The sequence below is a fragment of the Peromyscus maniculatus genome, chromosome X (assembly GCF_049852395.1).
Source record: "Peromyscus maniculatus bairdii isolate BWxNUB_F1_BW_parent chromosome X, HU_Pman_BW_mat_3.1, whole genome shotgun sequence".
In the NCBI taxonomy this organism is placed as follows: Eukaryota; Metazoa; Chordata; class Mammalia; order Rodentia; family Cricetidae; genus Peromyscus; species Peromyscus maniculatus.
Window position 1 is genome coordinate 135,469,630 of NC_134875.1, and position 13,362 is coordinate 135,482,991.

At 41.2% G+C, this 13,362-nt stretch overlaps 1 protein-coding gene across 3 annotated transcripts in view; it reads left to right on the forward strand.

Moving 5' to 3' along the window:
- The window catches only part of Clcn5 (chloride voltage-gated channel 5), a 160,284-nt gene that overhangs the window by 125,077 nt on the left and 21,845 nt on the right, over window positions 1–13,362 (forward strand). For 2 of the 3 annotated variants that reach the window (XM_006995055.4, XM_015988602.3), the window contains 3 exons: window positions 5,210–5,361; window positions 7,830–7,929; window positions 12,724–12,911. In XM_006995055.4, coding sequence (XP_006995117.2) covers window positions 5,210–5,361; window positions 7,830–7,929; window positions 12,724–12,911 — 440 coding nt within the window. Of the gene's footprint in view, window positions 1–1,972; window positions 2,999–5,209; window positions 5,362–7,829; window positions 7,930–12,723; window positions 12,912–13,362 lie in introns of those variants that run through there. The other variant, XM_006995054.4, reaches the window with a different exon arrangement.

The window sequence follows — 13,362 nt, forward strand, 5'->3', positions numbered from 1 at the left end:
TGTTTTTAAATCGCTTGTCCACACTTGCCCTGAATGCTCCTTGAAAGGGTGTCACTGCTGCAAGTTTTCAAAACATCATAGTAAGGAGTCACAACTGGGAAGCTACCAAATAATCTGGCTAGATGTGTTTCCGAAAGGTAACTAACTGTGCCTGGCTCTAAATATTGACTTGATTGTGTTTTTATCGTATGATACATCCGAACTGGGAAGCATTTTGTGTTATTACCATGCTGTCAACTGATCTGCACCGAGCAGTCTGTATAGTGAACATATGGTAGGGATTACAAATCTGGCAGAGAAGGGGGTAGAGGCCAGAAAAGCAGGGTTAAAGACTCAGCATGTCAGACGGAACCTGGTGACTCATTTCTTAATCTACATTGTAATGAAACCTCCTTTAAGCGTGGAAGCTGCACCGTGCCTACCTACTAACCCTCTAGTACTCAAAAGAAAGCTTTACTTGGAATAGGAAAAATTCCCACTCTAGAAGTAAGTGCTGGGTAGGCCTTTGTAACCCTGTGGGCTCTGTGAAAACTTTTAATTCAAAGTTGTTGACGTGGGTTCAACTATGAAAACTATATAGAAATATAAACTACTTAAGTGCCTAAAATATGCTAACTTCACTGTGCTACCTGATGTCTGCTGAAATGTGAAATTCTAGAAAAATGTTTGATAATGGTGGTGATTGTCAGTGGTCTCCAGATACTATAGGTAAAATTATGATTAATAAAGATTAACTTGCAGGAGGCCTTTGAGGCTGGGCATATAATTTTCTTCTAATCTGATAGACTGAACATTTAGTTGTGTAAGAGGATCACACTAGGCTTACAAATGATTGTTGCTTTTTTTGCAATGTTTTAACTCCCTGCCACTTAATAGTCATTTCCACTCCATTTGAATTCTGTTCATTAATGCTGTATTAGTTCATCAAGATATAATTATGATGAACTAAAAGAGTCTAAACCTCATTCAGTGCCTTACACTTCATAAAGTTTTGTCGCATTAACATTTCAGAATGTATTAGGCCTTAGGAACTGATGAGATTAATAACATTTCCAAGCCCTCCATGTAGGGTCTGATTATTGGAGCACACTGTAACTGGGTTAATGTTAAACAGTGGCTGTCCTGCTGATTCACTTAGGGAGTTGAGAGATGACAGTTTTATTCTTCTTTCCTGGGCTGGCCTTACTGCACAATTAATTAAGACCTGCTTAAAAATAGCCTTCAGAATAGGGCCAGAGAAGGGAAAGCCTGTAAGATAATGGAACCATAATAGTAAATTTATTGTCAGGGCTGCAGCAGACACACAACCAGGTTGGATTAGTGAATAATACAGACCACATTGCTTTTTTTTAGAACACTGCTAAGAGACCTCTCCCACGTCCTTCCTTCCCTCCCCCTCCTCCCCCCTTACTCCCCATTCCCTCCCTCCTCTCTCTCCCTCTCCCTCTCTCTGTCCCCCTTCTCTCTGTCTCTCTGTCTCTGTCTCTGTCTCTGTCTCTCTCTCACTCTTTCTCTCTCTGCAAGACCTCACCATGTAGCTCAGGCTGTCCTCAGATTTGCAGCAATCCTCCTGCCTCAGATTCCTGAAGCTAAGAATTACAGTTATGTGTTGCTATCCCTGCATTTTTTTTCAGTTATAAAGATTGAATCCAAGGCCTGTCAGGCAAGTAGTCTACCAACTTTACACACACACACACACACACACACACACACACACACACACACACACGAATGTCAGAATGCTAGCAAGTACCCTCCTCTGGACCCCCCAAAGTTAAATCTGAAAGCACGCATAGCTGCATTCAGCTTTGTACGTGAATGCTGGGGATTTAAAATCAGGTCCTCATGCTCGTGAAGCAAATGTTCTTACCCACTGAGTTATCTCCCCATATTCCGAAACAATGTTATTTTTGAAACAGGGTCTTGCTACGTTGTCCTAGCCTACCCAGAATCCCAGGCTCAGGTGATCCTTCTCCATCAGCCTCACCAAGTAACCGGGACTTTAGGTGTGTTCCAGTGCACCTGTCTTTGTGTTTTTCTTTAATTCTGATATGCGCATAAAAAGACACTCAATACAGATGTGTGTGCTTTAAAGAATAATTGAAAGATGGTCACTTGTCATCAGAGGGAGAAAAAGGGCCAGCATTTCAGGAGCCTCACTTTTCCACATGTTCTTCACAGGCTGCGGCTTTCTCTCGTCGATCCTGCCTTTATTTTTGTCATTTTCTTCCTTCTGCTTGTAATGCCATCATTTGTGTTCCAAAATTGAGCCTGGCCTGTGACTGGGTTCGGGAATAGCGACATGATGTTAGGAGCTCTTTTATATCTGGAATCTCTCAGCATTGTGATTGTGAGGTTTTACGCATGTTATTGTGGTGAGTTTTAATTCATTTTTATTTTATTTATTTTAATTTTTGAGAGAGGGTCTTGCTATGTCACCAGGCTGATTGCAAAGTCGCTAAACTTCCTAAGTGCTAAAATTACAAGCATATGTCACCAAGCCCAAGTTAGTGGCACAGGAAAAGACTTTTCTGCATTTGCCTTCATCCCCTTTTAAATTAGGATCCTAGTAATTCTAAAGTTTTTGGACATTTCTACTTTGATTTCTGGTTCTTTATGCTAAATGAGGTATGAAGTATAAAACTTGTCTGGACTCTAATTTTCTGAGCCGCCCACTTACCAGTTTGATGGCATTTGTTTAGATGAGGCTACATCTTTAAGGCTTCTGTGCTAGGTTAGAAAATCTTCCTTTCTCCAAGGCCGGTCCAAGGGTCTGGTCATGTGATCTCAGCGGTGACATCACACTCTGACCAACCAGGAGCACTGGTGGCTCTTTAGGTGGCGTTTGTTGCTGTGAAAAGCAGAGAAAGCAGCAAGTGCCCTTGTAAAGCACCCCAGAACGGGCCTCCTGTAAAAGCGCCTCAACCCAAATGAGCAAATGCAGGCTGCCAAGGTTGTTTCTTCCTTGAGGCAGAAAAAAAGAAAACTGTGATCCAAGGTAAGCAGACTGAGCCCAGCCCGGGACTGAAGCATGCTCCGGGAGCAGGGGATCTGGAGAATTGCAAGCAGTCTGTAGTAGGATTCTAATCACTGCCTGCCCTGTGCTAGGGGCCTGATAATTGCGTCTCTAGCAGGAGACAGACGACAAAGGAGGATGCGGTGGTGCTCATGTTACCTAGTGATGTAATAGGATTCGCTTTTTCCTGCCAGGATGCTGTTGCAGATCTTCATTTTGCCTTAAAGCTGGGGGTGGTGGAGGAGCTCATTTGATATATAATGTAACATTAGACAGCTATCTGATGCTTCGCAGAATCTTTCACAAAATGCTGTCTTTTTTTTTTTTTCTTCCTGAAAGGAGAACTCTGAAAGTAGAGCAAATTTAATGGGAAGCATAAACCTGCTCCGAGGAGCCAGTTTCTGGTTTTGGTGTCCTGCGTTCGTGTCAGCATTTAACTTGGGAATGGAAAGAGCTCGATTCAGCTCCCTCCTTCCCACATACTTTCTTTTCTTTCTGCCTGTTTCCTAGCTGGCTTTCCCCTGCCAAGCTCTCCAACATAGCAGCTTTCATCTTTATCAGTATGACACTGACATGATAGGAAATGCTGGGTGGTGATTCAGCAGACATCCATTTTATGGCCAGGTACAAGTGAAGATAGGAAAAGGACTTTGGCTTGAGGTTTTAAGATTAACTTGTTCACCTCCTCCACACCACTTCAGTGACTCACCCACCCACGGATGGTGAGGCCTCTGCTGAGTTTTTCCTTTCAAATCTGGGGATTGCTTGTACAAAGTGTGCTGAAGTAGGCATTCAATGGACTTGCACAGTTGATACACCAGGTTCAATTTCTCTCGTTCATTCAAACTTACGTCATGAGAATGCTCAAGTTGTCTGGCTGAGTTGGACAAGGGGATGGTGGAGAAAGTCAGCAGAGGCCAACTTGGGCATTTACTGAAGAGAGGTTCATTACCTAAGAGACTGGATGAAGCTTGTCCCTGCCAAGATTGGTGCTGCAAATGTGAGATTTGGCTGTGTGAGTTAAATGATGGAATTACTCTGCATTCTCCCTGTGTGCATTTATATAGATTTCTCAATGCTGGTTTTACATTTTTAGTTTACTAGCAAAATATTGTTCCATCAGATGATGTTGCCAAAATATTTTGAACAAGTTTATAAGCAATACTTACCATGTGTCAGTACAACTGCTTAGTTTAAATATTCCTTCATCCTTGCCATTTGTTGAATGCATTTTGGTTCATCTGATGTTTACTGACTATCACATATGTGCTAAGAGCAAGAAATGGTGACACATTCTTATAATACCAGTTTCTCAGGAGGCTAAGATAGGATGATCACAAGTTCTAGGCCTGCCTGGGTAATGTAGTGAGACTTGACTCACAGGGGAAAAGGACGTGGTGGAGAAGGCTATGGTGAATTCATTGTAGAGGAACTATTGAAGATGGGCGAGTCTGGAAAAGGAAGATAAAATATATGCACACATAAGGAACTGTAATGGAAAAACTAAATGCCAAGCAGACTAAGAACCATAATTAGTGAGTGCACTCAGATGTTGCTTAGTTGAAGGATTAAGGAAGGACAGTTCATTGCTAAGCTAAGCATTGTTGTTCGGATCTCTACTTGTAAATAATTGACTTCCCAACATACTGTGGAAAAGTTCCTACCATCCCATTATATCGTAGATCAAAGCATTCTATCTATTGAAGGAAAATTTGTACATTCCAACCAGCTTAACTCTTGAAGAGGCCAGCATTCTTTCTTTCAAGTCTTCAGCCAGGCAAAAGCTACCTCCTAGGATTGAATTACTGCCTTACAAAGTATAAGACGGCTCTTGATGGGACACATTTGCAAAGACCTTGGAGCCTTTCATCTCCCTTCCATGAACTGAAATACCTAAACTGCTCCAAGCTCCTTCCTGTTCTTTGTTCTCTAGATACTTTTTTTTCTATTACACACCAGCTTCTGTCATCTCGCTCTTTATACTGTCACTGTCCTGGGTCCCTGTCCACTCACAGTACCTTCAGCCACTTCTCATTTGAGCCTAGACCACAGAAACTGAGTGTGGTGGACATTCCCAGTATGGGATTGTATAGCTTCATCATCACACCTCAACTGTAGTCATTGGATAGTTTAGGGGGACATTACAGTTTTTGATTGCCTGATGTACTGATGTCTGTTTGCTGTTCCATACAGGGAACAAGTCATACAATGGTGGTGGAATAAGCTCTTCAAATAGGATCATGGACTTCTTGGAGGAGCCAATCCCCGGTGTAGGGACCTATGATGATTTCAACACCATTGACTGGGTGAGAGAGAAGTCTCGAGACCGAGATCGTCACCGAGAGGTAAGGCAGTGCTGGCCGTTTAGGAACTGTTCGGAAACATGGGGGAGGAAAGGTAAAGAGCTAAGTTTGGTCTGTGCTTCCCTTTTTCAGCCCCAGAGCTGCTGGCAATCTAGCTTCTATTGGCAACATAGGGTTTCTTTCTTTCTTATTCTTTTTCTTTCTTCCATTTTTCTTTTTAATTTTTTTTTGAGATAAGTATTACTCTGTAGCTTAGGCTGGCCTGGAACTTACTTATGTAGTCCACACTGACCAAACTCTTGGATTAACAGATGAGAGCCACCATACATGGCTTCATTTTGTAATATATTTCTATTTTTAAAGACATTTTCTATATAATTTTCATCCTTGGTTTTAAAACTTGTGTCTAATGATTTATTTTCCTGTAGAATACTCTTAAAAGGGACATTCACAGCTCTGAAATGGGTACATATGCCTCTGCATAGGTGAAAATAAATGTGTAAGATTGTCTTCTCCCATCTCATCTCCTTTTAAGTTCTTTTCTCTTAAAGTGGGGTCTCTAAAACCAAGGAAAGTAAATGGGCTTTTTTCAAAGGAATAAAAAAGCCAAATTACCCTAATCTTAGAGTGTACTAAAGAATATGGGTTCAGCTCCATAAGATTATAGCTCTTGTAAAACCATAAAACAGGGGTTGGGGATTTAGCTCAGTGGTAGAGCGCTTGCCTAGCAAGCCCAAGGCCCTGGGTTCGATCCTCAGCTCCAAAAATAAAAATAAAAAAATAGTTTAAAAAACCCCATAAAACAGAAGTAAACTTATGCATTCAGCACCAATGAAGCCACAAGACTGATCAAATTCGTATCCAAGACATTAATTTAATGTGGCCATTAAAATGAATTAATTTAGGGCCATGGCGTAGGTTGTCCAAGCTTGACAAAAGAATTTCCCCACTTCTCTAAGTACTGATTAATTTTCTCAGAGCTGTCTGCCAAGGTCCTTTAACTGTTTTATTGGTGTTATTATTTGCTATTTTATTGATACTTTATTTAGACTAGCCTGAAACTCACTAAGTAGATAATCTAAACTGGCTAGAACTCTTAATCCTCCTGCCTCAGACTCCTGAGTGCTGAGATTACACATGCCGAGGGTCCTTTGCTATTTTTCTTTCTTTCTTTTTCTTTTTTTTTTTTTTTTGTACTGGTGATTGAATTCAGGGCTTTGCAAATGCTAGGCCGTATTCTGTCAGCAAGGCATGACTTCACCTTTTATTTGGAAACAGACTTTCACTCTTACCCAAGTTGGCCTTGAATTTACTTGTGCATAGGCTTAGCCTAAGCCTCCCAGCTTATTTCATTTAGTTTTCTTCCTTCCTTTTCTTTTTTTTTTTTGATGGGGGTGTGTTTCAAGACAGGGTTTCTCAGTGTAACCCTGTCCTGGAACTCACTCTGTAGACCAGGCTGGCCTTGAACTTGCAAAGATCCACCTGCCTCTGCCTCCCAAGTGCTGGGATTGAAGGTGTGCGCCACCATACCAGGCTCAGTTTTCTTTCTTTCTTTCTTTTTTTTTAAAATCTTGTAATTAGTGTAGTCTCTCTGTCTCTGTGTGTACACACGCACACATGCACGCACGCACACAAGTTCCTTTTGAAATTTTAAAATTTGTTGTTGTTTGTGATGTTTCTATAAGTGAAAGAGGAATAGATCAATTTTGAGTATAATAAATAGTGGTACAAAGAAGGGGAAGTACCAGTAGCAACGCTGGCAAAATAATGGTTTTGAAAATATGGACATGGGCCAGTACGTTGGTTAAGTGCACGAAAGTACCTGTTGCCGAGTCTGATCTCTGGAACCCACACAGCAGAAGGAGAGAACAGACTTCAGCAAGTTGTCCTCTGACCTTCACACACACACACACACACACACACACACACACACACACTATAAAAAAATAAAGCTCAAGTGAAACAAAATAAACATATGAACACCGTGGATTTAAGTTGACAAGGGTAATATCTAAACAGTCAAACTTTGTGTTTATCCTGATGCCGTCAGATACAGTTTCTGGTTTCTGAAATTGAAGGAGACACATCACCAGTATCACTTAGTACCTGTAATCACTGTACCATCAAGGTTTTGTGCCATCAAGGTTTGGGCATTTCCTGACTGAATCACAACCACAGATAGTAGACCTCAAGTTGTCAGTGAGATCTGCCATCGTCGTTTTGTTTATTCTTTGCAAACCAGTCAAGCTATTTGCTGTGAAAAAGACCCCTGCAATGCACAAAGCAGGTTGATGGTCTTAAGAAATCAGTGGTTAAGTGGGGGTGTATCTTGGACATTACAGTAAGTTGGTAGAGTTCAATACATCACAGCATTCTTGCTAAATTGGTTCAATTAAATAATTCTCAATTGTAATCTACTCCCAGATAATTTGTATCTTTCTGCTGAACAGTTTTTAGATGGAGGGAAGATATGTGTAGAGTATACCAATATTATCTTATTTTTTTCCCAGATTACCAATAAAAGCAAGGAGTCAACATGGGCCTTGATTCACAGTGTGAGCGATGCCTTTTCTGGCTGGTTGTTGATGCTCCTTATTGGGCTTTTATCAGGTATGGTAAACGACAGTATTTTTGAAAATTAATCTCCAAGAACTGTGATGTGCCCCTTCTGAATTGAGTCAAGTGCTGTGTTCTCCCATCTGAAATGGATTGCTGGTGAATCTTCTGGAAGTACAATGTCCCCTCTGTAAATGAGTTCTAATACCTGTATCTCTTTCCTTAAATCAAAGAAGAAATACACCTAAGCCCGGTTTGTGTGCTGTAAGACGTCAGGATCATTTTAAGGTGGAAACCAGCACAGTGGCTCCCTGCTCTACTGGGAAAGCACTTTTGTTGGAGGCACAGTTTTTTGGCACATTCTCCGTGGGGTTTACAAGATGCAGTGATAACTTCCTGAGACATTTTGTAGCAGTTTTTGTTCTTTTTTTGCAGCTCTGGGAATAAGACCCAAGACTAATGTACGTGCCAGTCAAGCTTCCAACCACTTTGAGTCACTCCTCCAGCCCTTGTTCTTTTTAAAACAGGGTCTCATTATTTAGCCCAGGCTGGTATTGAACTCAATATATAATCCAGGCTGGAAGGAAGTGTGATCCGTTACCTCACTCTCTTCAGTGGTCTAAGGTGTTGCTCCTACTTTCAGGAACTTCTCCATTCTGTCCTGGTTTCTGAGGGGCGTTATGGTGGCACACTTTCCTGTATGCGCCGTCAACTTTGTCTAGCCACTCCAAACACTGTAGGTTGACTATCCCTTATCCCAAGTGCTGGTGGAAGAACTCAGTGGGGAAAGGTGCTTGCCACCAAGCTTGACAGCCCCAGTTTGGTTCCCAGGACCACGTGGCGGAGGGAGAAAACCAATCATCAACAAGTTATCCTCTGACCATCACACAAATTATCCTCTGGCCTTCATATGTACACACCATGGTTAAACACACACACACACACACACACACACACACACACACACACACACACACCACGGGGCCACATGTTCACTTACACTGAATAAATAATGATTGAAAAATTGTTAAAAAATGACTGAAATATCTGAAATATTTGGGGAAAAGGACTCAAATCTAAACACCAAATTTGCTTGTTTTATATATACATATTATATGTATAGAATACACATATTAAGTACATCTATAAGCTCCATATATACGTGTGTGTATATACTACACACACACACACACACACACACACACACACACACACACACACACACATAGCTTGAAGGTAGTTTTATATATTTTAAGTTCACTTGGAGTTTTGTTATTTTCAGAGTGTCTCATTTGAGTTAATGAGACCCAGGCTGGCTTCAAACTCACTCCTGTCTCTGTCTCCTAGGTTCAGATAGTAGACTTTAGTCACTGCACACCTTTCCATCTGTATTTTGACTAAATCCTATCACATGAGGCCAGCTGTAGACAATGCTTACAAAGTTAAGGCCCATAGAACATTTTAGGTTAGGGATGCTCAACTTATATACCATATATGAATGTATACTTGCTCTGCAAATACAGCTTACAGCAAGCTCCAATGCAAAGTTCCCCTCCTCTGTGGGAAGCAGAAAGCCAGGGACACCAGGCAGAGAGACCAAAGAATGTACCATTGTAGCATTAAAGACGGTGCCTAGGAAGTTCTGGAATCGTGAGCTACATTGAAGTTAAGTGGGAAAGCTGGAGAAGATGGTATAAGATTTCACTTCATAGCACAGACTCTAGTTTCAGGAAGTCAAGATTTAAATCTCTGCTCCACTACTGGTAGTTTTATGGCTGTGGGCAAGTATCTTAACTCCTGGAGACTTTGGTGTATTGATCTGTAAAATGGAGATAGTGCAGGTATCTATATTAAACACTTTCTTTAAGGATTACATGAGATAAAGCATTTGGCATGGTGACGAATTGTTGATGCTGCTCTTATCATGAGCCAAGGAGTAGAAAACAAATATCCCAAATATGAAATGGTTCATCCATCCTGAGTTTCTAAGAATTGCCTGGGATAGGGGCTGCAAGATGGCTTACTTGGCAGTGGCGGTTGGCTTACTTGTTGCTCTACAAGCCTGACAACCTTAGCTTGATCCCTGAAACCCATGGTGGAAGGAGAGAGCCAACTTCCAAGTCACCCTTTGACCTCTATGTGTGAGTCTGCATGCACCTACATGTGCACGCTCACACAAATAATATCGAAGATAATTTTTTTTTTTTTTTCGAGACAGGGTTTCTCTGTGTAGCTTTGCGCCTTTCCTGGGACTCACTTGGTAGTCCAGGCTGGCCTCGAACTCACAGAGATCTGCCTGCCTCTGCCTCCCGAGTGCTGGGATTAAAGGCTTGCGCCACCACCGCCCGGCGAATGTAATTTTTAAAGGAATTACCCACACTAAAAGGTTGGCAGTCTTTTCTTTTTCATTAAAGGAGTCAGATCCTCCTAACTGTTTTAGGAGTCATGCATTAAATGATCTCTGTAGTGCCCACTGCACTCTGCTGCTGTTGCTGTGGCATGAAGCAGCTGAATACCATAGGGAAAGAAAGGCGTCTGACTGCAAACTGAGACGTCTTTAGTGGCAGACATAGCAGGTGAGCACGATTTGGCCCTCATGTTGTAGTTCGCCAGCCCTTAGTGGAGAGTATTCAACTGTGCGTTCTGGCTCTTCCAGGAGAGAGAACACAGTTTGGAGCTGGTGAATAATAGATTGGGTAGTCTGTGATGCCAAATATTGTAGCAAATCAAAGGAAGGAATATAGAGGAGGAAAGGTCAAAAATCTGGTGATTAGGAACATGTTAGTGTTTTCAAAGAAACTTCAGTTGTATGTTGGGAGCCAGATTTCAAGTTTTGATAGTCACTGGCATGAAAGAAAGAAAGAACAAACCCTTGAAATGGTAGGCAAGGATAAGAGACAACACTCTCTTCTTCCGGATAGGGAAGCTTAATAAAACTTGCAGCCATGGCGCATGCCTGTAATCCCAGCACTTGGGAGGAAGAGCCAGGCAGATCTCTGTGAGTTCGAGGCCAGCCTGGTCTACAGAGTGAGCTCCAGGAAAGGAGCAAAGCTACACAGAGAAACCTTGTCTCAGGGTGAAAAAAAAGGAAAAAAAAAAAGACCAACCAAAACTTGTAGCCAGAAAAGAAAGCAGCATTTGTGGGAAGGGGGAGATGTCGAAGTATAAGGGAAGACAGGGCTGAAGATAGCTGCTGTGTCAAATATAAAATGCAACAACCAGAACACAGAGCAAAATAAGTATAAGGAAGGCCTTGTTAATTTTGTGAACCCAGGCAGTAAATGCAATAAAAGTTGGAACACAAGTCTAGGGGCTGGAGTTGCCAAAAATAGCTGTCAGAAAATGCTGGATTTGACTAGGGCATTCAAGTAGGTGGTAACACTTTCCACACTTACCAAAACGTACACATAACATGGCCTTTCTCACCTGACTGAATGTAGGCGCAATATCCTCAACTCTTTAATGTGTTTCTTGTCTTTAGGTGGTCAGGGGCTGTTTTTTTTTTCCTCTTATACACATGAGGTATTTTGTTTTTAAACATTGGAGAGCCATAACAGAAACAGTGTGTCTGAATGGAACAGTCTGGGAATTCAGGGGCTGTTTTAGAACACCTTTACCGTTTCTCTAAGGCATAATTCTGGGCCATTTAATTTCTCTTCTCCAGAGTTTCTTCATTTGACTGGCACGTGACAGCCAGAAGTAAAGTACTTTAATTGTCTTATCTCTTACCAGTTTAGCAGTCATAGTATTTATGGTTCCAATGTTTGCTTTGTTTATTTTCTCATTTTCTTTGGTGGATGTTCTGTATGTGGTTACTCCTTTTTACTGAAACCATTGCAGTGTGTCCATATCCTAGGTTCAGTAGGCATCCACAGTTTCTCGAGTTCCATCCAACCTTCTTTGCACACAACACTCTCTGCTGCTATCAATTTAATGTCCTTAGCTGACAATATCTTCCAGCCATTGTGTAAGTTCTTCCTGTCCGTGGCACAAAACCCTACTGTCCAGGATTAGCCCGTCACCCATAATCTTCATCAGCTTTTCTCCAGAGCCTTTGCAAATAAATAGCATGGAAGATTCTTCAGTGTGTGCAATTTCTATTCACTAAACCTGATGTATATAGGGAGAGTCACACAATCTTTTTGTGTTAGCTGTTATTTTTGGTTTGAGATGGAGTCTCATTGTTTATTCCTCGCTGCCATGCTAAGTAGACCAGGCTGGCCTTGAACTATCAGTACTAGGATTAAAGGCCCATGGCACTGTACCTAGCAAGTCACATAATCTTAAACAAATTACTTCCTTTATAGAGTGTCATTCCTAAACCACACCAAAGCAGTCCCTTCATTGTGTCAAGTGAGTTTTAAAGCCAAACTCCCCTCTCTCCTCCAAATATTTTGCTTTCTCCATAGTTCTTACCAGTATACATATTTCACAGATACTGATGTTTATTTTTACTTTTAATCCTGTGTATGTGTTTGTGTCTCTGTGTGAGTGCAGGTGCCCTTGGAGGCCAGAAGCATTTCTAGAACTACAGTTATAAGCAGTTGTGGGTGCTGGGAATTGAACTCAGATCCTCTGCAAGAATAGTATGTGCTCTTAAGCATCTCTTCAGCCCAACACTGGTGTTAATGTAGAGATAGTAAGCGGAATATCAAGCAAGTCACCAATCAGACGTTCCAGGTAGACTAGGAATCAGAGATATAGACTAGGAATAGGAAGTATATATTTACCTGTCGTTTCAATTCCTTTCCTCTCACTTTGGCTGATAAGGCTTGTTCTAATTACCAAAGACAGAATTTCGGAAGTGGAATTTAACTTTGGCTTTCTATTTCTCCCCCACCAAATCAGGTTCTCTAGCAGGCCTGATAGACATCTCTGCTCACTGGATGACAGACTTAAAAGAAGGGATATGCACAGGGGGATTCTGGTTTAACCATGAACACTGTTGCTGGAATTCCGAGCATGTCACGTTTGAAGACAGAGACAAGTGTCCAGAGTGGAATAGCTGGTCCCAGCTTATCATCAGTACAGACCAGGTAATGTGTAGTACTAATTTCTCTACCTCTGAATCTTATCTTTTATTTATTTCATTTTTGTACTATACTCCTAGAAATTATGAAATCATCCCCTATTTTCTTTCATGGAAAAGAAAGTGGAACCAGCTTCTTTTGTGGTTAAAGTACTATTTATAGCTCTTATGACATGTTGGAAGCATTTTCTGCTTATATTTAAAAGTTTGGTTTGTTTTAAAGAAGTCTTATATTTCTTCTACTTCTTAGCTGTTAGTACATAGTATAGCTAAAATAACCATTCTCTAATGATTTCAATAGAAATGTCAGAGGCAGACATCAGGTAAGATGTAATTTCTGACAAAAGATTTTGAAATGATTTAAAATGTGTTTATTATATAGCAACACAAAGCATTTTGTCCCTGACTAAGCACTGAATTAAAACAATCAAAGGTGTGATGTGTTTTATGTCAAAATA